General features: G+C 43.6%; 1 protein-coding gene across 14 annotated transcripts in view; it reads right to left on the bottom strand.

Moving 5' to 3' along the window:
- Positions 1-22,573, bottom strand: part of dock9b (dedicator of cytokinesis 9b) — a 332,554-nt gene that overhangs the window by 60,433 nt on the left and 249,548 nt on the right. For all 14 annotated transcript variants that reach the window (XM_043691311.1, XM_043691316.1, XM_043691321.1 and 11 more), the window contains 5 exons: positions 17,501-17,679; positions 10,607-10,723; positions 8,867-8,990; positions 6,474-6,607; positions 1,688-1,796 (listed from right to left, as the gene is read on the bottom strand). In XM_043691311.1, the coding sequence (XP_043547246.1) occupies positions 1,688-1,796; positions 6,474-6,607; positions 8,867-8,990; positions 10,607-10,723; positions 17,501-17,679 (663 nt within the window). The remainder of the gene's footprint in view (positions 1-1,687; positions 1,797-6,473; positions 6,608-8,866; positions 8,991-10,606; positions 10,724-17,500; positions 17,680-22,573) is intronic.

The raw sequence follows: 22,573 nt of genomic DNA, 5'->3' as shown, positions 1-22,573 counted from the left end.
AAACTTGGCAGAAGCCAACACTCTGAAGTGATTCTGTAGATCATCAATATTAGAAACCTTTAACAGATATCAATTCCTGAACCTTAAATGATTAAAAGTTAAAGCTTATGCATGTTGGTAAAGGGTTATATTGCATTATTATCAGAAATTAATTTTGTACCTGCTCGCTGTGATTTGAAACATACCAGGTCCTCAGGGTATGTGACTTAATGGTTGTTGAAAGGATGTTTTCTTTTACAGGAGAGAATAAGACTGGAGGATACAATGTGAAATACAGGATCAACTATTTAAGATGGAGATGATGAGATACTCTTTCCCTCAGAGGGTCACGGAGTCCGTGGCATTCTCTTCTCCAGAGGGTGGTGGAAACAGGGTCATTGGAAGGGTCAACCAGATATAGATCAATTCGTGACAAACAAGGATATCAGGGGCAGGCAAGAAATGGGAGTTGAGAGCATGATGATTACTAATCTGAATGTTCATATCTGAGCCTGGGAGTAGATATATTCATAATGACTTGTCTAAGGAAATAGCAATGCTTTTCAATTCCCTACCTAACATCATCGACATGGCCATTCAGCCCAAGTGATCTCTGCTGGTTTTCATGTTTCACAACAACAGTCCCTCTCAATGTTATTTCACCTCACCCTATCAGCATAACCTTCTTTTCCTTCTACCTCATGTGTTTTCTTTATTGTATTCGTTCATCAGTTGTGCGTGTCACTGACTGGGATAACATTTACTACCCATCCCTGATTGCTCGACAAGGTGATTTAGAGTCACCTATTTTTAGGGCAATTAGAAATGGACAATAAGAGCCAGTATGCCCGGGGGATAAAAAGTATCTGGCTTCCCATTAAGTCAGAAGTCACATGACACCAGGTTATAGTCCAACAGGTTTATCTGAAATCACGAGCCTTTCAGAGCACCACTCCTTTGTCAGGTAAAGTGGAGGGAGACGCACAGAACACAAGCGCCTGTGTGCTCCTCTCCACCTGATGAAGGAGCAGTGCTCCAAAAGTTCGTGACTTCAAATAAACCTGATGGACTGAAACCTGGTGTTGTGTGACTTGACTTTGTCCACCCCAGTCTAACACTTCCAGCACCTCCACATCATGGTTCCCATTAAGTGCTATTCACCTCAACTATGCCACATTGCTGTGAATTCCACATTTTCACCATTCTCTGGATGAAGATATTTCGCCTCAATTTGCAACTGGAGGTATCATTGGCCGACTTATCTTTAAGGCCTGCAGTTTTGAACTCCCACAAATGCAAAAAATATTCCCTATATTTATCCCAATGAAAACTTTCTTCCTTCTAAAGACCCTGGTATTGTCACCCCCAGCTTTCTCTTTCCCAGAGGACAGAGTCACAGCCTCTTGGATCTTTCCTGTTCATTGTTAAAGCTGTCAACACTTAAAAACAAACTAATGTGTATTCCCAATTTTTGAATAGAAAAATTGCATTTGGGAACTGGAGAGGAACAGACAGTATTTCAGAGCAATGACCTTTCATCAGCTTTAGGGAAAAATCTTGGACCAGAAACATCAGCTTCTCTCCAGCATTTTCAGCTCTTATTTCTGGTACCTAGTGCATGCAGTACTTTGCTTTGGAGTATGGGAACTCAATTTAATTTGCTCCTTAAATTCGGGCTTTGTTACAATAAAGATGTTAACGGACCTACCATCAGACATGCTTTTTAGCACGTGCAGGAAACACATGAGGAGACTGCGTATCTCTGTCTGTTCCAGTTTGTCACATCGTATCAGAGAGCCCCCAACACAGCCTTGATTCTAAGAGAGACATACACCATTAGCATTAGATCTAGATTGGAAAACATCAATTAAAAAAAATTTTGTTTTTTTTTAAAAAGTTCATTGCTTTCATTTAAGGCAACAAAACATGGAGTCTTTCTACATTGGGCAGGGGAGGGTTTATAGCATTTCAAACATGATTCAGGTTTTTGGGAATATTTAAACAATGATCAAAAAGCAAGTCCCTTCTTCACACAGCTTCACAAGAACCATGCAACTTTACACAGCACCTCAAAGAGCAGCTTTCAGTTACGTGACAACTGAAAAAGAGAAACAAAGACTCTGGTGAAGAAGCAAGTATTACTAAAATCTGTTGAAAGTCCATTTTCCATCAAGAGGTTTCACTGATTTGCACTGCATCGCTATTCTTTCCCCATAACCATGCAAAATTTTCCTTTTCAAGCCAAAGACTAACTACCTGGGAAAGAGCTCTTCAGATGTGGGTTATGTTCTTCAAGCTCAGATTTTTACCAATAACTTTCACCTCCCCAAACTGACATTATCAAGGGAAACCTTGATTTGTAAACGGTTTTCCATCAGTGACATTTCACCACATGGGGCCAAGTGGATGAGGAAAAGCTTTCCAATGCTCCAACTGCAGTTCGTTAGTCATCTCAAAACTGTGTAAAACATGCTTTTGCATTCAAATTAAGTACATGTTCCAAGAAAGTTCCCTGAGAATACTGACAGGAAGTTCTACTTTATCATTGATGTGAGCAGTGAGGAAAGCTAGCACTTATAGAACAGTTTCATTCCCACATAACCCCCACTCTCTCACAATCTGCAGCTGTCACAGTAAACAAAACAATCTTAAGGACACACTGATATTAATAGCAACTCCGGTTTAGTGAAGTCATCACTCTGTGCAGAGGCAGTCCAGGTGTCTGAGGTGAATGCTTTGTGGCTTCTAATTTCTCCCTTTTGCATAACTAAAAGCAGAAAGCCAATGAAAATGCAAGGAAGTGGTAGACACCCACCTCTGCTCCCCCAAACCCAATTCAAGCTTTACAGAGGCCAAATTTTCAATCCACCCAGAGTAAAATTCCAAAACTGGATTTCATGTACAGTTAGAGACAGGGGGCTGTGACTGGGGCATGTATAAAGGGAGTTCATCCATCACCTTCACGAGAGGGTGGGTAAGTGGAGCTGAGTCCACGTAAAGATCAGCCACGATCTTACTGAATGTTGGAGTAGGCTCGACGGGCCAAATGGCCTACTCCTGCTTCTTATGCTCTTATGCCCAACACAAGATCACCCACTGTAAAATGTAAGAGGTGCAGACACCAATATCAGCTGCCCATCTTGTATGTTTCGATAAGTAATTGAAGTTTGTTAACAACATTATAGACCTGACGAACGTGTCACACCCGCCTGTATGGAAATGTCACTTTTAAAGGCTGATGTGAATACAGGCATAAAGTGGAGGGGGTCTGTACCATGTACACTGGGGGCATGACCACTCCCCCCCCAATTCAGCCAAGGAGCCAAATCTGCATTCTGCACCCCATCGGCTCTGGGACCTGTCCTTATCAAAACCACAGGATGCATCTTGTAGGGGCAGCCATGCGCTGCACTGGTTCTCTTCCTGTAGCATAATATTGTATTGTCACTCTCATCTTACCAGGCCTTAGGACGGCTCATCAGAGAGAGAGACAACTGGTGGTGATTTAACCTGGGGTTCACCACAATTCAGGCGAGGGGGAGAGGTTGAGAAGGAGAGTTCTTCATAGTAACCTCAGCTGGTGATGGGAATTGAACCCATGCCAGTGGCATCACACCACTTCATAGCCCAACCATTTAGCCAACTGAGCTAAACCAATCCCTTGCAGTACTAGCAGCACACTCTGCTGATCTCCCAAGGACAGGAAGTTCTTCCCCAGGGAGAGGCAAAGACGCCCCCCTCCCAATGAAATTAGGAACCTGGAGAAGTGTTTCAGTGCAATTAAATACAGGGATGCTTATCATGTTTGAAACTCTGTCATGGAATGTCAGCTTTGTTTATTGCCCATTCCTCATTGTCCAAGAAAAGATGAGCATCTCAAACTTCTGCTGTCCATGTACTGCAGTTTAAACCCACAATGCTGTTAGGGAGGGAATTCCGGATTTTAACCTAGTGACACTGAAGGAATGGCGATATTTTCCAAATTGAGTAACTTGGAGGGGAACTTTGCAGGTGGTGAGTATTCCCATGTATCTGCTGCCCTTGTCCTTCTAGATGGTCAGGGAAGTGTTAGCAAAGGAGCCTTCATGAAATAATGTGGTGTACCTTGTAAATGGTACACACAAACACAGCCACTGTGTGCCATTGGAGGCAGGAGTTAATTATTAGACTGTTGGATGCAAGTGGGTGTATTCCATCACACACCTGCCTCATGCCTTGTAGGAGCTGGAGAGGCTTTTGGCAAGGCAGGAGGTGGACTAGACATCATGAAATTTGCAGCCTCTGACCTGGAGACTGTTACCGGAGTTGCTACTAATGGTCCAGTCCACTCATGTATACATATAGAAATTCAGATACACAAGCAAGAGCAAATACTTCAAGAGACAAAGCAGCATGCAAGATTTTCTCTGGCAGGACCGGGATGCTTAAAATGGAAAAATCCATAGTAACACAGTTCCGTCGTGTTGATTTTGAACTTTCCTCAGCTTCTTTGTTAGTCAGCATTGCAAAAGCCGAGTGTCTCCTAATGAGCTTCTCCCTCTGTCAGCACAAAAGGAGGTAAGGTCACATTGAGAGTCGCAAACAGGCTTCCACAAGACAATCATAGATGACCCAGAATTTGCTGAAAAGGTGAATTTACCGGCCTCCTGACCGGGAAGACAGTAATGTTGCTGGACGAGTAATCCAGAACCAAGACTAATGGTTTTGGAGTAAATCAGAGAACAGAACAGCGCAGGAACAGGCCCTTCAGCTTGCCATTTCTATGCTGACCATGTTATCATTCTAAACTAATCCCATTTGCTTGCATCCCTTTTAATGCCCCCTGACTGTTCATGTGTTTATTTAAATAGAGTCATAGAGATGTACAGCACGGAAACAGACCCTTCAGTCCAACCCGTCCATGCTGACCAGATATCCCAACTCAATCCCTCCAAACCCTTCCTATTCATATACCCATCCAGATGCCTCTTAAATGGTGCAATTGTACCAGCCTCCACCGCTTCCTCTGGCAGCTCATTCCATACACGCACCACCCTCTGTGTGAAAAAGTGACCCCATAGGTCCCTTTTATATCTTTCCCCTCTCACTCTAAAACTATGTCCTCTAGTTTTGTACTCCCCGACCCCAAGGAAAAGACTTTTGTTTATTTATCCTATCCTTCCCCTCATGATTTTATCAACCTCTTTAAGGTCACCCCTCAGACTCCGACGCTCCAGGGAAAACAGCCCCAGCCCTATTCAACCCCTCCCTATAGCTCAAATCCTCCAACCCTGGCAACATCCTTGTAAATCTTTTCTGAACCCTTTCAAGTTTCACAACATCTTCCCAATACTAGTGGGCAGGAAGCTTCATGGGAATTGAACCCACAGAGTTAGTGCCCCTCTGCATCAGAGAGCAGCCATCTAGCTAACTGAGCTGACTAACTGCCTGGCCATGGAATATGGGTTCAAATCCCACCATAGAAGCTCATGAAATTTGAATTCAATAAAACATTGAATTTAAAGAGAAGTTAAATTACGTGATCACTTTGTAAAAACCCATCCGGCTCCCCAGCATCCATTAGGCAAGGACATCTGTCACCCTCACCTGCTTGGCCTACATGTGACTCCAGACCCACAGCAGTGTGGCTGATTCTTTCTGGTCTAGCCACGAATGAATAAAACAAACGGTAAATCCTCCGGTAATCTGTGACAGTGAAGAGATTTCCCGGAGAACTATGGATCATCACTGAATGATGTTCTCAGTTTCGTTAGCCTCACAGAAACTGCAACTCATCCTCAATCTCTTTGTTTGTCGAGTAATTGCTGTATTAGCATATTCATTACCAATTAATTTCACCACAAAAAGTTAAAGATGGCATTTAGCCTATTTTTCTTATCAACCTGTTCAGAAATGTTATTATACACTAGTGGAGCAGGTGGGACATAAACCCAGGCCTCCCAGTCTAGAGGTAGGGATTCTACCACTGTGCCACCAGAGGACTCTTTTAAAAACATGACTATTAATGACTGCCAAGCAAAGTAATAATTAAAAAGTCACATTTATTCAGGTTAAAAACTAAGAGGTACTAAAAACTAACAGAAATTATTTCCTTTTCTGTCTCTTTTTTCCTTTCTTTTAATCCAGTCTTCCTTCCATTTTCTTTATGTCAATGATTGAACCTAATATACCTGATTTCCTTCCCTGCTCTTCATGTTTTTTCTTCCCACAATTCTTTAAAAAAAGCACTGGTTAAGGAAACAGACTGTTGTTCACTGAGGTTCCAGATGGTCCATTGCCCTCACAGTGCTGCTGTCAGCTCACCCTCCCACCCAGAGTTAAGCTAATTGAGTCAAAGGGGTGGGGGTAATAAGCCCAAGGAATGGAGTACATCAAGAGTTGATCAATTCCAGACCAACTGTGTATATAAGGCAACCTACAAGTTAATTAGTATTGAAGCATCTCAGTAACAGTTCATTTGTTCTGCAGCACAAAGCTCTGAGGTGAAATTCTACCTTATCGAGGGAGTTAGTCTTTTCAGCGTTGCGTTCTGGCAGACTCGTAGCTGAGTCAGTGCTGATCAAAGAGCCTCTAGAGTCTGCATGCTTCACTGCACTGATAGTTGGGGTGGACGATCCATGAGGAGAAGCTGTCAGGAGATCAACAGTGGGAAGAAGAGCAAAGTCTTTTCATTTCTGAGGCACAGACATTTAAAAAAAACTTCATCAAGACCTGACTGTTATGGACTAGGCCAGACCACTCAGAATATTCTTAAGCAGGCAGGCCCAGACCATAACTTTACAATTTGTTTCGGGAAGTGTACAATGAAAATTACCCAGATTAAGTTGGTGAGGTTGACTACTAGATTTTAAAACACATAAAAATTTATTCACAAAATTACACAATGAAACATAAAATACAGAATGAAAAACCCCTACAGAACTCAACCTATCCAACTAGACTTAATTATGCTGTTCCAAATATACACAACAGTCTCAATAAGCAAACTCCCTTTAAAACCCAGTATAAACGGAACACATGCTTACAGGTTGAAGTTGAAGGGCAGAACAGAGAGAGAGTTTCCACACAGCTCCCTGTTGAACTTCCCAGTTCAAGACTGAACTAAAACTGCTCAGCTCAGCTAGAGAGCTGACCACTCCCCTCTCTTCATACTGATCACTCCTAAAGCATGACCACTTTGGCCTGAAGCCTCAGCTGTTTACATATAAACAAAAGACCTCTCAAAATCCTTTTCACCTCTGTACCAAACCAGACTGATTGAAGCCCGGGCTGGTTTATTGCCCCTCTGAAAAAAATCAATGACAGAGTCTCCTTGAGTCAAGGAACAGCTTTTAGAAAAAAAAGGTCCACAGCCATGTAGACACTAAATTGGGTCCAAGTGGGGTTTCCACAAACACCCCCCCATCCCAACAGGAGAAATCCCATCCTCTGGAGATCTGACAACCCCAAACAGTGCCACAGCTTGATACTGGACACTGCTGGAACTGCAGCCAATCTCAAGAAGTCCCTTTGAACCCCGACTCTGCTAAATAAAGGGCAGGGGGTGGTTAGCAAACTTAGGGAAAAGTAGGGTTGGGCTGGGAGGTCCATGCAGCATGGAACAGAGAGAATCACTACATTCTGACGCTGTCCCTGATGCACACAGGCACCTCTGGAAATTAGTACCCCTTCCTTCCTGCTCTTTTGAAAATGTGCAAGAAACAAAAATGACAATTTGAAGCAAAAATGGCAATTTTAAGCAAAATATTGCAAATGCTGGAAATCTGAAATAAAAACAAAGTGGAGGAAATTCTCGGCAGGTCTGGCAGTATCTGGAGAGAGAAACAGAGTTAACCTTTGGAGTCCAAATGATTCTTCTTCAGAACTGAAAGAGGCTGCAAAATGGTACTTTTCATGTTGCTGGCAGAGAGGGAGGCGGTTGAGTGACTGGACCAGATGGTGATGATGCCCAGAGCAAATGACAAAGGCAGTGCTACTGGGGGCAAAGGAGCAACTGAGATGTGGAATGGGTGTAAATGATCGGTTTGCAAAAGGTGACAGTGGGACTGCTCTGCCGAGGGCAAAGTTAATAACATTCAACCGGGCGGGGGTGGTTAGAGATCAACATGGAGGGCAGAGATTACCTTCTGTAGTTGTTGGACTCGATGTTGAGCTGTGAAGACTATGAAGTGCTGAAGTAGAAAATAAGGTGCTGTACTCCCAGCATGCATTAAAAAAAGCAAACAAAAAAATGCACTGTTCAATCCAGCCTGCCACGCCATGTGTAAGCAGGGTAATTCAGGGGCATTTCAACTTACTCATGATTATTTCCTTACATATGGTAGATGGGCTGGCTAATTTGGGACTTGCTGGGATCTGCCCACCCTCCAAATTCATGGGGGGGGGGGGGGGAGGAAAACGGCAGTGGGGGCCGTGGAGGGGGGATGGTGTTGTTCAAAAGATGGCGGGTTCTACACCTGCCCTATTTAAAATGGCTCCCAGCAAAACATTCAACGGATTCATAAAATAATCAGCCATAAGATGGTGGCACATTGGCATTGCCATGGGGCTAGTAATTCAGAGGCCCAGATTGATGCTCTGACAGAATGGGTTCAAGTTCCAGTGGTAAATTTAATTAACAAAACAAACTAAATCAGAAATTTAAAAAACTGGTTTCTGTAACTGTGACCATGAATCTACTGATTGTTGCCTGTCAGATGTTCTTCAGGGAAAAAAAAAATCAACCATCGTGACTTTGCCTGGCCAACATGTGACTCCAGACACACAGGATGACTCTTCACTCCCCTCTGAATGCACAGGAACCCACTCAGTTCAAGGACAATTTGGGATAGGTAACAGATGCTGGTGACACCTATAAACCTGTGAAAGAAACCAGAGAGTTGTTCACCTGTGCCCGATATAACACCAAACACATCCTTGTGGACACTGTTATCCAGCATGTTTCCTGGTCTCTGTGGGGTCAGCATGGTGCCTCCTGCTTGTAAATTGAATGAAGACTCCTCCTTTCCACTCTAGATCAAAATGCAAACATGTTTATTTATCATCAACCCTCCAACCGTTTGTTCACCCGTTCTAATATTTCCTCATGTGGCTTGGAGTCAAATGTTGACTCCTTTGAAAACAGCCTGAGCTGTTTCAGTGTCAAACCACTAAATAAGAAAATCCAAAGAACTGTGGATGCTGGAATTCAGAAACAAAAACAGAAATTAGTCTGCTATTGCACTCTACCCATTGTTAGCCACTGAGAGTCCCTATTAGCAGCCGTTCATTCCCCTCAGCTAACTGTTATTCACTTCTTTGTCTGAACAATTGTTCTTCTCTCTCTTTGGGCTCTACCTCCATCTATTAATTACTCCCTACCTCCTCTCCCCACTCTACCTTCTGCATAAAAAACAACTTTTTCCTAGCTACCATTGGTTCTGAAGATGCTGCCAGACCTGCTGAAATTTTGCAGCAATTTCTGTTTTTGTTTGTGACATAATCACAATGCTATTTAGCCAATCACGCCCTTCATCCCACATCAAACTTTCCCCTTTGCTCCATTCTCTCCCCTCCACAATTCCCACCCTCCATATTTGCTTGAAAACCATTAAATCTCTCAATTGTTCCAGTTCTGATAAAAGATCATTGAGCTGAAATGTTGACGCTGCCATTTCCCTTTCTACTTGCCCTGTTGAGAGTTTCCAGCATTTTCAGTACTTTGTTTTGTTATTTTAGTAAATCCGCCTTGACTTAGGACATGGAAAATTAAACCAGCCTCTCTGCAATGAATCTACATGTACTCCCTCAAAGGCCTGCATATCTTCCCAGAGGTAACAGAACACAGTTACTCCAAATGAAATCTACAACCTGTGTAACTTACCCTGTGTAATCCGAGATTCCAACGTCCCTGAGATAAAGGTCATCAGCCTCCCTCATTTTTTCTCTCTCTCCATTGGCTTTCAGTAATTTGTGTGAATTGGACTCTTAAATGTAATTTTTTTTTTAACAGTGTGGAAAGAGGCCCTTCGGCCCAACAAGTCCACACCGACCCTCCAAAGAGCAACCCACCCAGACATTCAACCCTGACTAATGCACCTAACACTACGGGCAATTTAGCACGGTCAATTCACATAACCTGCACATCTTTGGATTGTGGGAGAAAACTAGAGCACCCGGAGGAAACCCACGCAGACACGGGGAGAATATGCAAACTCCACACAGTCAGTTGCCTGAGGCGGGATTTGAACCCGGGTCGCTGGTGCTGTGAGGCAGCAGTGCTAACCACTGAGCCACCGTGCCACCCCAAAAATCTTTTGTTGTCCCTAGTTTCTAGCCTCCTATTATTGTAAAAGTACTCTGACTTATCTTCACTGCATTAAAACTTGAACAAGCTCACAGTTCCCCACAACAGATTATGCTGGCCACAGTTCTGCCTGCTCAATCATTGATTTTTATTCATTGATTTAGGGAAATGTTAAGATGGTAAGAAATGTGACCCATGCAGCAGCTGGAGAAACCAGTTCAGAAGCTGCAACTTCAAGAAGAATGCAACGCGCGAGTGCAAACAGCAGGCTGACGAGGAACAGTGCCGAGTGAAAACATTAGCCTGGTTCCAAGAGCAACTCGTTTGGACAATGTTACTCACGTTGCTGGGCTGGTTGATGGGAAACGGAGAGCAATCCTTCACATTGATACGCTGTACATTTTCAAGCAGAAGGCCAAAAAGAGGCAAGTACAAAGTGGCAATTCTGGCCTGCTGACTCTGGAAGAGGAGAAACAACTTCATGATAAGAAATTTATTCCAGAAACCGGGAAGTACTGCTTTCACACTGGCACACCGTGCTGCCTATTAAGCACCATAATGAAACATTTAAAAAATAACTTGCATTTCCACAGCTCCTTTCACAACCTCAGGATGACTCAAAGGACACTACAATGAATGAAGTAATTTACATAGTGTCATTACTGTTGTAATGTAGGAAATAGAGTAGCCATCTTGCACTCAGCAAACTCCCACAAATAGAATCCCTACGGTGCAGAAAAAAGCCCACAACCATCCTCGAAAGAGGAGCAACCCACCCCATCCCTGTAACCCTACTTGTGTCATGGCTATCCCACACATCCCTGGAGAGTCTACACATCTTTAGACTGTGGGAGAAAACCCATGCTGACACAGGGAGAAGCACAAACTCAATACAGTCGTCCAAGGTAGGAATTGAACCTGGGTCCCTGGTGCTGTGAGGCAGCAGCGCCAACCACTGAGCCACCATACTGCTCACATAGCAATGTGATAAAACACCAGATATCTGTATTTTGTGATGTTGACTGAGAGACAAATATTGACTAGGAGTCCACTGTTTTTCTTTGAAACAGTGTCAGGTGATCTGTTATAGACACCTGAGGGACCAGACAGGGACTCAATTTAGCACCTCAACTGTAAAGCAGCACTTCTGACAGTGCAGCAAGCCTTCTGTACTGTGCTGCCTGTGTCACTAGGACTTGAACCCACAACCTTCTAACTCAGTGCTAAGAGTTTTACCTGCTAAGCCAATATTTAGACAAAGCAAGCAGGCCATCCTGGTGTGGGATAAAACCAAAGGGTTCAAGGTCAGATTATGGAAAGGAGTTTGAAATTTCAGCACAGCATAAAACAAGAGCAGAAAAATCACTCTCTATAAGGATAAAACAATGGACGCTGGAAATCTGAAACCAAAACTCAGCAGATTTGGTGGCATTTGTGGAGAGAAATCAAAGTTAACATTTTGGATCCAGTGATCCTCTATTACAACAGTGGAAAGGTCACTGGACCCAAAACGTTAACTCTGCTCTCTCTCCAGTTTCGATAAGGAACTCAACTCAAAATATTAAAGTTCCTCTTGCTACAGTATTGCCCACTAGCTTTTTTATACAATGGAACTCTTTGCTGAAAAGGTGGAACAAAAGTAGATTTAATTGTTAATTTCCAAAGAGGAGTTACACTGGTAAAGCTTCTAGCTATATAGAAAAAGCAGAGGGGATGGCTAACAGCATGATGGGCAGAATTGACACCTCTGTGCTCATAAATCTGTCCTTTTAAACCTGTGGTGGAGAGCGATTGACAGGCTATGTACCCAGTGATTTTCACCTTGCACCAATTCTGAAGTTGTGGTAATTACATTTGAAACCACTGCAATATTTCAGCCTTCCACCAGGTGGTGACACCAAGCTACGAAACTGTTTCTGAAAATACGAAATGAAGGTCTGCGATCTTCCAGTTTAAATCTTTTACAATTAAGATTCTGACAAACAAAAGCAGTCTTTCCCAATTCCACTGAGTTGGAGGAAGGAAGACTCAGACTAGTGTGAAGTCATAGAGTATAAAAGGAGACCATTTGGTCCATTGTACCTGTGCTTTACCTGATTTTTGATGGAGGTTAACAATGAGTCCCACACCTCTGCTTTCTCTCCCATGGCATTGTACAACAAAATATTTTGTTGTATTTGACCAATTTCCTTTTGGAAGTTACCACAGAATCGGTTTTCACTGCCCTTCTGAAGAGTGTTCACATCATCTGTTTGTTTTGCCAATTATCTAAAATCCACGTGTGTGGGTTATGAACCATCCTACCAATGGAAACAGTTCCTCCTTATTTATTCTTTCAAAACTCTTAACTATTTTGAATGCACTGATTAAATTTGCTCTTAAGCTTCTCTCCTGTAAGGAGAACAATTCTGGCCTCTCTACATAGTTGAAGCCCCCTTATCCTTACCCCAAATGTGAAGCTGTTCACCCAGTGTTAATTTAATATGACATTTTCAAGTATTACATCAGGCTCCCAGTCTGTAAGCAGACCCAGTAACCTCCGTCAGTTTGGCCGAATATCTGCCTCAGATTGAGAGATTTTGGATACTGAATATGTCAAGATGACATCTTCCATGCAGTACAGCATCTGACATTAACTTGAAATCCTATCTCCTTCCCTCTTTCTGCTCCAGGGGTTATCTGAAGGTCAAGGAGATCCACAGTGAGCTGCCTCCTCCAATCAGAAGTGGAGGCAACCTGTAGATTGCGTGTCTCCCAGTCACACGCTGCTAGGTCATCTTCCACACCCTCCCCACTCCCAAATGACTCACCCCCTGGTCCCCCAAATTAACTCAAATTCCTGGTCATTCTACAATTCACACCTCACTCCAATCTTTATCCAAACTCACCTCTTTAATGTGACCCAATTGTTAAATACCAGAGGGAGAAAGTGAGGACTGCAGATGCTGGAGGTCAGAGTCAGAAAGTGTGGCGCTGGAAAAGCACAGCTGGTCAGGCAGCATTCAAATAGCAGGAGAATCGGCATTTCGGGCATAAGCTCTTGATCAGCAATGTCAGTCCTGATGAAGAGCTTATGCTCGAAACATCGACTCTCCTGCGCCTCAGATGCTGCCTGACCAGCTGTGCTTTATCAGCGCCACACTTTTTAACTGTGAAATGCCAGAGGTTAAAGGTTGGTTAGGAAGAATCTACGTGTAAACCTTCCTAGTCAGAATTTTATTCCAACCATACTGCTTACTTGTCCCCTGTGTACATTCACTGGGTGTGGCTAGCTCAGATGGCTGGTTTTCAATGCAAAGCGACACTAATAGCATGGGTTCGATTCTCAGACCAACTAAGGTCCCACCTTCTCAATATCACCCTTCTCCTGAGGCATGGTGATCCTTGGGCAGTCACCACCAGTTGCTGACTCTCTCTAATGAGAGAACGTCCTTCTGAGACTTTGCTGAGTTCACCCTTTAATATACAATCCACATCCTGTCAAGTGCCCAGTGAATTATCCCTTAATTGCCACATAATCACTACCTGGTCCTAGTTCCATTTCATCTCCAGGATTCCTCCCAGATCCTCAATAAATGATAATGCTATCTGTACCATTCCTTGAAAGTCCCCTCTTCCATGGTTCCCACACAAATGAGGTTTTACTCTTATTAGTCAGATGTCATCAGATTTCTCAGAGGATCATCATTAACATCACCTCATTCCTCAAAAGAAACTATCAAGTCAGTGTCACTGTCTTGATGAGAGTGGTGCTGGAAAAGCACAGCAGGTCAGGTAGCATCCGAGGAGCAGGAAAATCGACATTTCGGACAACTCAGGAATGAAGGCAGGGAGCCTCCGGGGGGTGGAGAGATAAAGGAGGGAGGGAGGGGGGGTGGAGAGAAGATAGCCAAGAGTACAATAGGTGGATGGAGGTGGGGATGAAGGTGATAGGTCAGAGAGGAGGGTGATTGGCAAAAGTCAATGTCACTGTCTGATCATCATGCTTCCTTTAACATCCTATCAGCCTAGAGACTCCACTATCTCCTCCAAAGCTGAGACCATGAGTCATGGCCCTCTCAAGACGGTTGAAGGGAAACTCTAGGCTGATACCCCCAGTGCAGTAATCACAGAGTGCTGCACTGTCAGAGGTGCGTGTTCTTTCAGAGAGGGCGTTAAATTGAGATGCCATCCACCCTCTCAACTGGGTATAAAAGACCCAATGATACTATTTCAAAGAGAAGCAGGGGGGGGTTGGTCCTTGTTGCCCAGTGGTATTATTACTGGACTGTTAACCTAGAGACCCAGATAATATTCTCGAGACCCTGGTTCAAATCCTGCCATGGCAGAAAGTGGAATTTGAATTCAAGAAAAAAAATCTGGAATTAAGAGTCTAATGATGACCATGAATCCATTGCTGATTGATGGGAAAAAAATCCGTCTGGTTCACTAATATTCTTTAGGGAAGGAAATCTGCTATCCTTAGCTGGTCTGCCCTACATGTGACTCCTGACCCACAGCAATCTGGCAAAAGTGGGTACTGCAGATGCTGGAGTTTAGAGTCAAGATTAGAGTAGAGCTGGAAAAGCATAGCAGGTCAGGCAGCTTCCGAGTAGCAGGGAAATTGACGTTTTGGGATTCCTGATGAAGGGCTTTGGCCCGAAACGTCAATTTTCCTGCTCCTCGGATGCTGCCTGACCTGCTGTGCTTTTCCAGCACCACTCCAATCTTGACCCACTGCATCCTGGTTGACTGTTAACTGCCCACTGGACAATCAGGGATGGTCAATAAATGTTGGCCTAGCCAGCGATGCCCTCATCCAGTTAATGAATAAAAAAAACTTTTTTATCCTTCAATCAGCATCACCAAAGGAAGTTTATTTGATCATTATCACATTAGTGTGCTTGCTCTGCACAAATTAGCTGGCATATCAGCAATTACAGCAATGACTACACTTAAGAAACATTTCTTTGGCTGGGAAAGTTTGGGAAAGGCCCTAAAGAAACACATACTTTCTCACTTTGTTCTAAAGCTCCTTCAACCTGCTCCCAATATTCCAGAATCATGCAGTTCTGACTTTGGATCTGCGCAAAGCACTATGGGTAAAATCTCAGTGACTGCACTCACTTAAGCCAGCCACAGAAACCATGTGGCTGAGCGAATGCATCTCAATGTGGTCAAAGAGAGGCATCTTCCCTTTCAAGTTAATTGTTTGACAAATTTTTTTTTTAAATCAATCTCAGTTTCGTGCGCAGTAACTTCAGCCTTGTTTCCATTTGTCTGTGGGAAGTGGGCATCTCCGGCAAGGCCAGCGCTAACTGCCCTGGAGGAGGTCTGGACGAGCCACATTGCTGTTCGAGAATGGGTTCCAGGATTTTGACTCAGCGACAGTGAAAGAACAGCTTCATATATTTCCAAGTCAGGATGGATGGAACCTGCAGGTGGCGTTTTCTTTCCCCCAAACTCACTACTTCCAGGTCATAAGAGGTCACGGAGGGAGGGAATGTTGAAGGTGGTGCCAATCAAGCGGGCTGCTTTGTCCTGGATGGTGCCAAGTTTCGTGAGTATTGTTGGGACTGTACTCCTCCAGGCAAGTGGGGAGTATTCCAATACACTCATGACTTGTGCTTTGTAGATGGTGGACCTAGGTTTTCACTGGGAAGGCAGGAGGTGAGTTACTCGCTGCAGAATTTCTAGCCTCTGGCCTTCCCTTGTAGCCACAGTATTTGTATGGTGCATAGACAGAAGTAGTTAAGTGAATGTGAAATGTATTGGGGATATTTGCAGTGTGACATAGAGTTCCTACGCCTCATAATTATTTAGGAAGACCCTGGGTATGATCCCTTTTTACATCCAGGAGTTGAGAGAGAAGGGAGGAGCAAACTTTGTGTTTAGTTGATGTTAACAGAAGGTAAGAGAAGGAGAGATCTGGGCAGGTGAAGAATCCGAATTGATTGAATTCTCGAAATGAGCTGGGTCAGAGAACACTCACTTCGGCTGCTTGAGGCCTTAACATTGGAACTCCCTCCCTAAACACCTGGGACAGGATATACTTGCTACAGAGTGTGTGCAATGATGGCTCACCAGACTGACCAGTGGGATGGCAGGATTGCCATAAGAGGAGAGGTATGTGCCTACAGTCTCATGGGTTTGCAAGAATGAGCGATGATCTCACCCAAACAAACAAAATCTTCAGAGTTCGACAGTGCAGGTATAAGAAAGAGGTTTCCTTGGGCTGTCGATGGGGTTGGAGGGTCTAGAATCAGTGGGCACTCTCTCGGAGTGTGATGAATCTTTGGAATGCTCAATCCCAGAGGGATGTGGTGACTCAGTCATTGAGTATGGTTAATACGCAGATCAAGAGGTTTTGAGATATTAACTTTGAAGGGATATGGTGATCATGCAGAAAAATGGTAATTCAATGATATCAGGCATGACCATGCCAAATGGCAGAGTACACGTCCTGCTCCCTATTTCTTATTAAAACCTAACATTTTGATCAAACGGTTGATCACTTGTCCTCATAGGTCATGGGACTCAGTCATTTTTTTTGGATTGCATAACTGTGAAGTGTCTTGGGAAGTTTTTATATAATTCTTACAGGGGAAGTGAGAGACAAGCATTTATTGTCTGTCCCTAACTGCCCTGGAGAAGGTGGTGGTGAGCTGCCTCCTTAAACTCCTGCAGTCTGTACGATGAAGGGACACCAGAGAGTTGTTGGAGGAAGTGTTGCCAGCATTTTGACTCAGCGTCATTAAAGGTGCTACATAAATGCGAGCTGTTGTTACAATCATAGGGAGAGTGGAGATGGGAAATGCGTGCAGGGTGAACCCTTGGTTTTAACTTTGAGCTCTTTGCCCACATTAACTCTCTTCCCCACACAAGTGCTCCCTCAGGGGCTGCTGACTCTCTAATGGAATACTGTTGTACAGTCTCAGCCAGTAGTCACACAACATCAGATTATAGTCCAGATTTATTTGAAGTGTACTTCACCTGACGAAGGAGCAGTGCTCCCGAAAGCTTGTCATTTCAAAAAATCCTGGTGGACTATAACCTGGTGTTGTTTGACTTCTGACTTTGTCCACCTCAGCCCAACACCGGCATTTCCACATCACGGCTAGCATTGACTCAGAGTATTCTTGTTCAACTAGTCTTCATTTATAAGACAGCACACATTTTAAAGACCCAGTTACCTCAAACTCTACTGCAGCTTTGTATTCCACCAATGCGGAAGTTGATTTATGTGACTCTGCATACCTTAGCTAAGTAGCGATCATCGAAGGTGTGTTTTATCATCAAGCTCTTCAATACGCCGATTGCAATCTGACGTACATCTCTGTACTCCTGCAATGCACTGCCAACCTCCCTTAGTAACAGCCCCACCAAGAAATGGTTCTTGCAGAAGTCATCCGTCAGTGTAAAGTCAAGCTGCAAGTCTGAAGATTTAAAACAGTAAAGACAAACGATGATTCCAAAAATGTATGGTCTTCAAAATCTGACTGCACCACAAAAATAGAACATTTAAATATAGTGCATAGTTTAGTTATATACTTACTGGAGACTGAAATTGCTCTGGCTACTAACAGCTATAATTAAACACTTTGTATCTTTCCTTCAGACTTAAGGAGTTTTTGTCACGAGAAACTGTGTTGTACAATTCCATCTCTTTTAAAAATGGGAAATAACAATTGTTTCTCTCCTTTGTAAGCGTTAGGTCATTCGTTTCCAAAACATTCTCTACCAAAACCTTAGTGTTGGCTCAGTTTTTACTCAGCTGGCAGTGAGCTTGATAAATGAATTGGCCACTTGCTCTGTTTTTCCACAGTTAAAAATCACTGTTAAACTACAAACCAGTCCAAGCTGGGAGACTCTGCTTTAACTGATGAACCAAGCAGGATTACAAATTGACCAATATTCAGATTTCAGCCTCCTCAGCACACGTCCATAATTATTTACTACCATCACAGAATCATAATATCATGAAAGAGGCCATTTGACCCTCTGTGCCCTTGCTGGCTCCTTGGAAGAGCTCTCCTAATTAGTCCCTGTTTTCTGCTCTTTCGCCTCAGCTCTGCGGTAGAATCATACATTCCAGAGGAGACCCTTTAACCCATCAAGTCCGTACCACCTGATGAAATACTTATCCAACCGCCTTTTGAAAGTTCCAAGGAAACTATTTGCACTGTCCTTTCAGCGTCCCAGAACGTAACAATTCACTGTATAAATTGCTTCCTCCTGCTCTTGAGCTATTTGTTTTACAACAGGGAGCTACTTAAAGGCTGTGTCCAACAGATTCTGTCTTGCTTAATCCCTGCAACAACTGGAGTAAATTTCAGGCAAGGTTTATTATCTCCTTCCTTTATTATTGCAGATTTAAAACTAGTATTTCTGTGCTGCATTCTGATAGAATCATACTGCATCGAAGGCTGCTATTCTGCCCACTGCGACTGGGTTGGTTTTTTGAAACATCTAAATAGCTAGTACCATGTCCCTGCTCTTTGGCCACATTTATCCAATTTCTTTTTGGAAGTTAGTGTTGAATCGACTCCCACCGTCATCATGGTGAACTGCTGTGACTGCTGTTCCGCTGTCCTGGTCTCTCACCTGTCCTACACCATCCTAACAACACCCGCTTTAGCTCATCTGCAGCCGCTCACTCACTGATGATGAGATAAGCTTCTGCCCTCCACTTTATCCCCGAGGAGAGATCTTCGCAGTTTTCTGGCTGGATGTCAGTACTTAGTATTCCTACAACTACAGGACAATGCAAACACTGGGGCAGATGGAACTCATCGAGGAAATTCCATAGACTGAATGAGGAGAAGCTGTTTCCAGGGGCAAGAGAACGCATCGAGTTATTTCAACTGGCCAAAGAACGGGAGGGGAGAGGAGGGGAGGGGAGGAGAGTCCATTGTGATCTGTAATTCGCTGCCTATAATGTCGGTGGAAGTGGATTCAACAGGAACTTTGAAAAAGAAATTGGATAAATAATTGGGGGGGAAAAACGCCACAAGCAAAGGGCAGGAGCAGTGCTACCAGCTATTTAGATGTTTCAAAGAACCAACCCAGTCACAGTGGGCAGAATAGCAGCCTTCGATGCAGTATGATTCTATCAGAATGCAGCACAGAAATACTAGTTTTAAATCTGCAATAATAAAGAAAGGAGATAATAAACCTTTCCTAAAATTCACTCCAGTTGTTGCAGGGATTAACCTGGTGGGCAGAGTCTTTAAGTATCTCCCTATTGTTAAACAAATAGCTCAGGAGCAGGAGAAAGCAAATGGGAAAACTTCGCACCATCTTCATGAGTATGTCTGCAACACAAAGATTTCACCATCCCAGGTATCCGCAAAGGAGAGAGAAACAAATATGCATTTTACACTTTCTGCAGAAGATCAGACCAAAGGATCAGAATCTGTGACTTTATCTCCTAAATTGCATTTTGGATGAGGCGTTTGGATTCTTCTCTGCATGTACCCTCACCCACAGCCTCATAAATATTCCTTCCCCTGTCACACGGGCTGAAGGCTATTCACAGTCAAGTTTAGATTAGATTAGATTACATTGAAGTGTGGAAACAGGCCCTTCAGCCCAACAAGTCCACACCGACCTGCCGAAGCACAACCCACCCATACCCCTACATTTACCCCTTACCTAACACTACGGGCAATTTAGCATGGCCAATTCACCCGACAGTTGTGTCAAGCTGAGATCGTGCAAGGAAGCAGTTCCACGATTAGTGAAAGGCAGCAGTTGTAGTAAAGACACTTCTCTCAGCACAACCATCAAAAACAAAATGCTCCTTTCATCAGGACCTTTTAAAGAAACCTCATGTTTCTCAAAGAACAACCAGCACCTTCCAGAACACGGCTCCGTGTGCTTTAATTGTTGCAACAACAGGGTGGAAGAGGCCAAGCAGGTGACTGGGAATTGATTCAGACAGTTACATAACAAAGTACAAAATATTGTCTGCCTCAATATTAGGAAAAAGAAAAATTTTATTCCGATTTAACTCAAGCAATTTGCTTCATTGATTATGGGAAGTGTACTGATCAAAATAGTCTCTATGTCACACTGCCTCAGCGGTAATGGGTTAAAGTATTTAGAAGATGATCATAAAATCATACAGCACGGTAGACAACACTGCGGTCCAACTAGCCCATGCCTACCAGATATCCGAAATTAATCTGGTTCCATTTGGCCCATATCCCTCTAAACCCTTCCTATTCATGTACCCATCCAGATGTCTTTTAAATGCTGTAATTGTACCAGCCTCCACCACTTCCTCTGGCAGTTTGTTCCATACACGCACCACCCTCTGCGTGAAAACATGGCTCCTTTGGACCCTTTTAAATTTTTCGCCTCTCACCCTAACCTATGCCGTCTAGTTCTGGACTCCCCACCCCAGGGTAAAGACTTTGTCTATTTATCCTATCCATGCCCCTCATGATTTTATAAACCTCTATAAGGTCACCCCTCAGCCTCCGACGCTCCAGGGAAAACAGCCCCAAACTATTCAGAAACAAAAACAGAAGTTGCTGGAAAATTTCAGCAGGTCTGGCAGCATCTGTGCACAGAAGTCAAAGTTAACATTTTGGGTCTAGTGATTCTTCCTCAGACACTTGTCAAACAGTGTGGCACTGGGAAAGAACAGCATTCCTGATCAGGAATTAATGGCTTTCCCCAAAACATTGTCTTTCCTGCTCCTCGATGCTGCCTGACCTGCTGTTCTTTCCCTGCATCACACCGTTTGACTCTGATCTCTAACATCTGCAGTCCTCACTTTCTCCTCCTTCCACAGACCCTACCCCAGCCTATTCAGCCTCACCTATAGCTGAAACCCTCCAATCCCAGCAACATCCTTGTGAATCTTTTCGGAACCCTTTCAAGTTTAACAACTTCTTTCCTATTCTCAAAGTGGCCTCATTAAAGACCTGTACAGCCGCAACATGACCTCCCAACTCCTATACTCAATGTACTGACCAATGAAGGCAAGTGTGCCAAACGCCTTTTTCATCACCCTCTCTACCAGCGACTCCACTTTCAAGGAACTATGACTTGCATCCCTAGGTCTCTTTGTTCAACAATTCTCCCCAGGGCCTGACCACTAACTGTATAAGTCCTGCCCTGGTTTGCCTTACCAAAATACAATACATCACATTTATCTAGATTAAACTCGATCTGCCACTCTTAACCCCATTGGCCAATCTGATCAAGAGCCCCTTGTCCACTACACCACCAATTTTGGTGTCATCTGCAAACTTACTAACCATACCTCCTACATTCACATCCAAATCATTTATAAAAATGAGAAAAAGTTGTGGACCCAGCACCGATCCTCTTGACACACCACTGGTCACAGGCCTCCAGTCCAAAAAACAATCCTCTACCACCACCCTCTGTCTCCTACCTTCAAGCCAAGTTTATAGCCAAATGGTTAGCTCCTCATGGATTCCACAGGATCTAACCTTGCTAACCAGTCTACGATAAGAAATCTCAAACACTTTGCTGAAGTCCATACATCCATCGCTCTGCCTTCATCAATCTTCTTTATCACCTCTTAAAAAAACTCAAATCAATTTAGTGAGACATAATTTCCTAGCACAAAACCATGTTGACTATCCCTTAACGTCTATGCCTTTTGAAATGCATTTAAATCTACTCCAACAACTTAAACACCACTGACATCAGGCTCACTGCTCTATAATTCACTGGCTTTTTCTTACCATGTTTCTTAAAGAATGGGACCACATTAGCCACATTCCAGTCTTCTGGCATCTCATCAGTAGCAGTTGATGATATCTTAGCAAAGGGCCCGGCAATATCTCCCCAAACTTCCCATAAAGCTCTCAGGTCCCAGGGATTATCTAACTCTATGCATTTTGAGACCTCCAGAACCTCCTCTTCTGTAACATGGACACCTTTCAAGACATTGCTATTTATTTCCCCAAGTTCTCAAGCTTCCATCTCCTTCTCCACAGTAACTACTGACATGAAATATTCGTTTCGTATCTCACCCATCAGCTGTGGTTCCACACATAGACAACCTTGTTGATCTTTAGGGGATCCCGTACTCTCCTTAATTGCTCTTAATGTACTTGTAAAATCTCTTTGGATTAACCTTAAATTTATCTGCCAAAGCTCTCTCATGTCCCCTTTTTGCCCTCCTGATTTCCCTCTTAAGTACTGCCCTTCTACTTTCAAAGGGATTCCTTTGAACCCAGCTGAGTATATCTGACATATGCCTGCATTTTCTTCCTTGGCGAGAGCCTCAATTTATCTAGACATCCAGCATTCCCCACACCTACTGCCTTACACTTCTCAGTAACA

The sequence above is a fragment of the Chiloscyllium plagiosum genome, chromosome 6, assembly GCF_004010195.1.
Source record: "Chiloscyllium plagiosum isolate BGI_BamShark_2017 chromosome 6, ASM401019v2, whole genome shotgun sequence".
NCBI classification, from domain to species: domain Eukaryota; kingdom Metazoa; phylum Chordata; class Chondrichthyes; order Orectolobiformes; family Hemiscylliidae; genus Chiloscyllium; species Chiloscyllium plagiosum.
The sequence above is the reverse complement of the archived record's forward strand: the minus strand, read 5'-3'. Positions and strand labels throughout refer to the sequence as shown.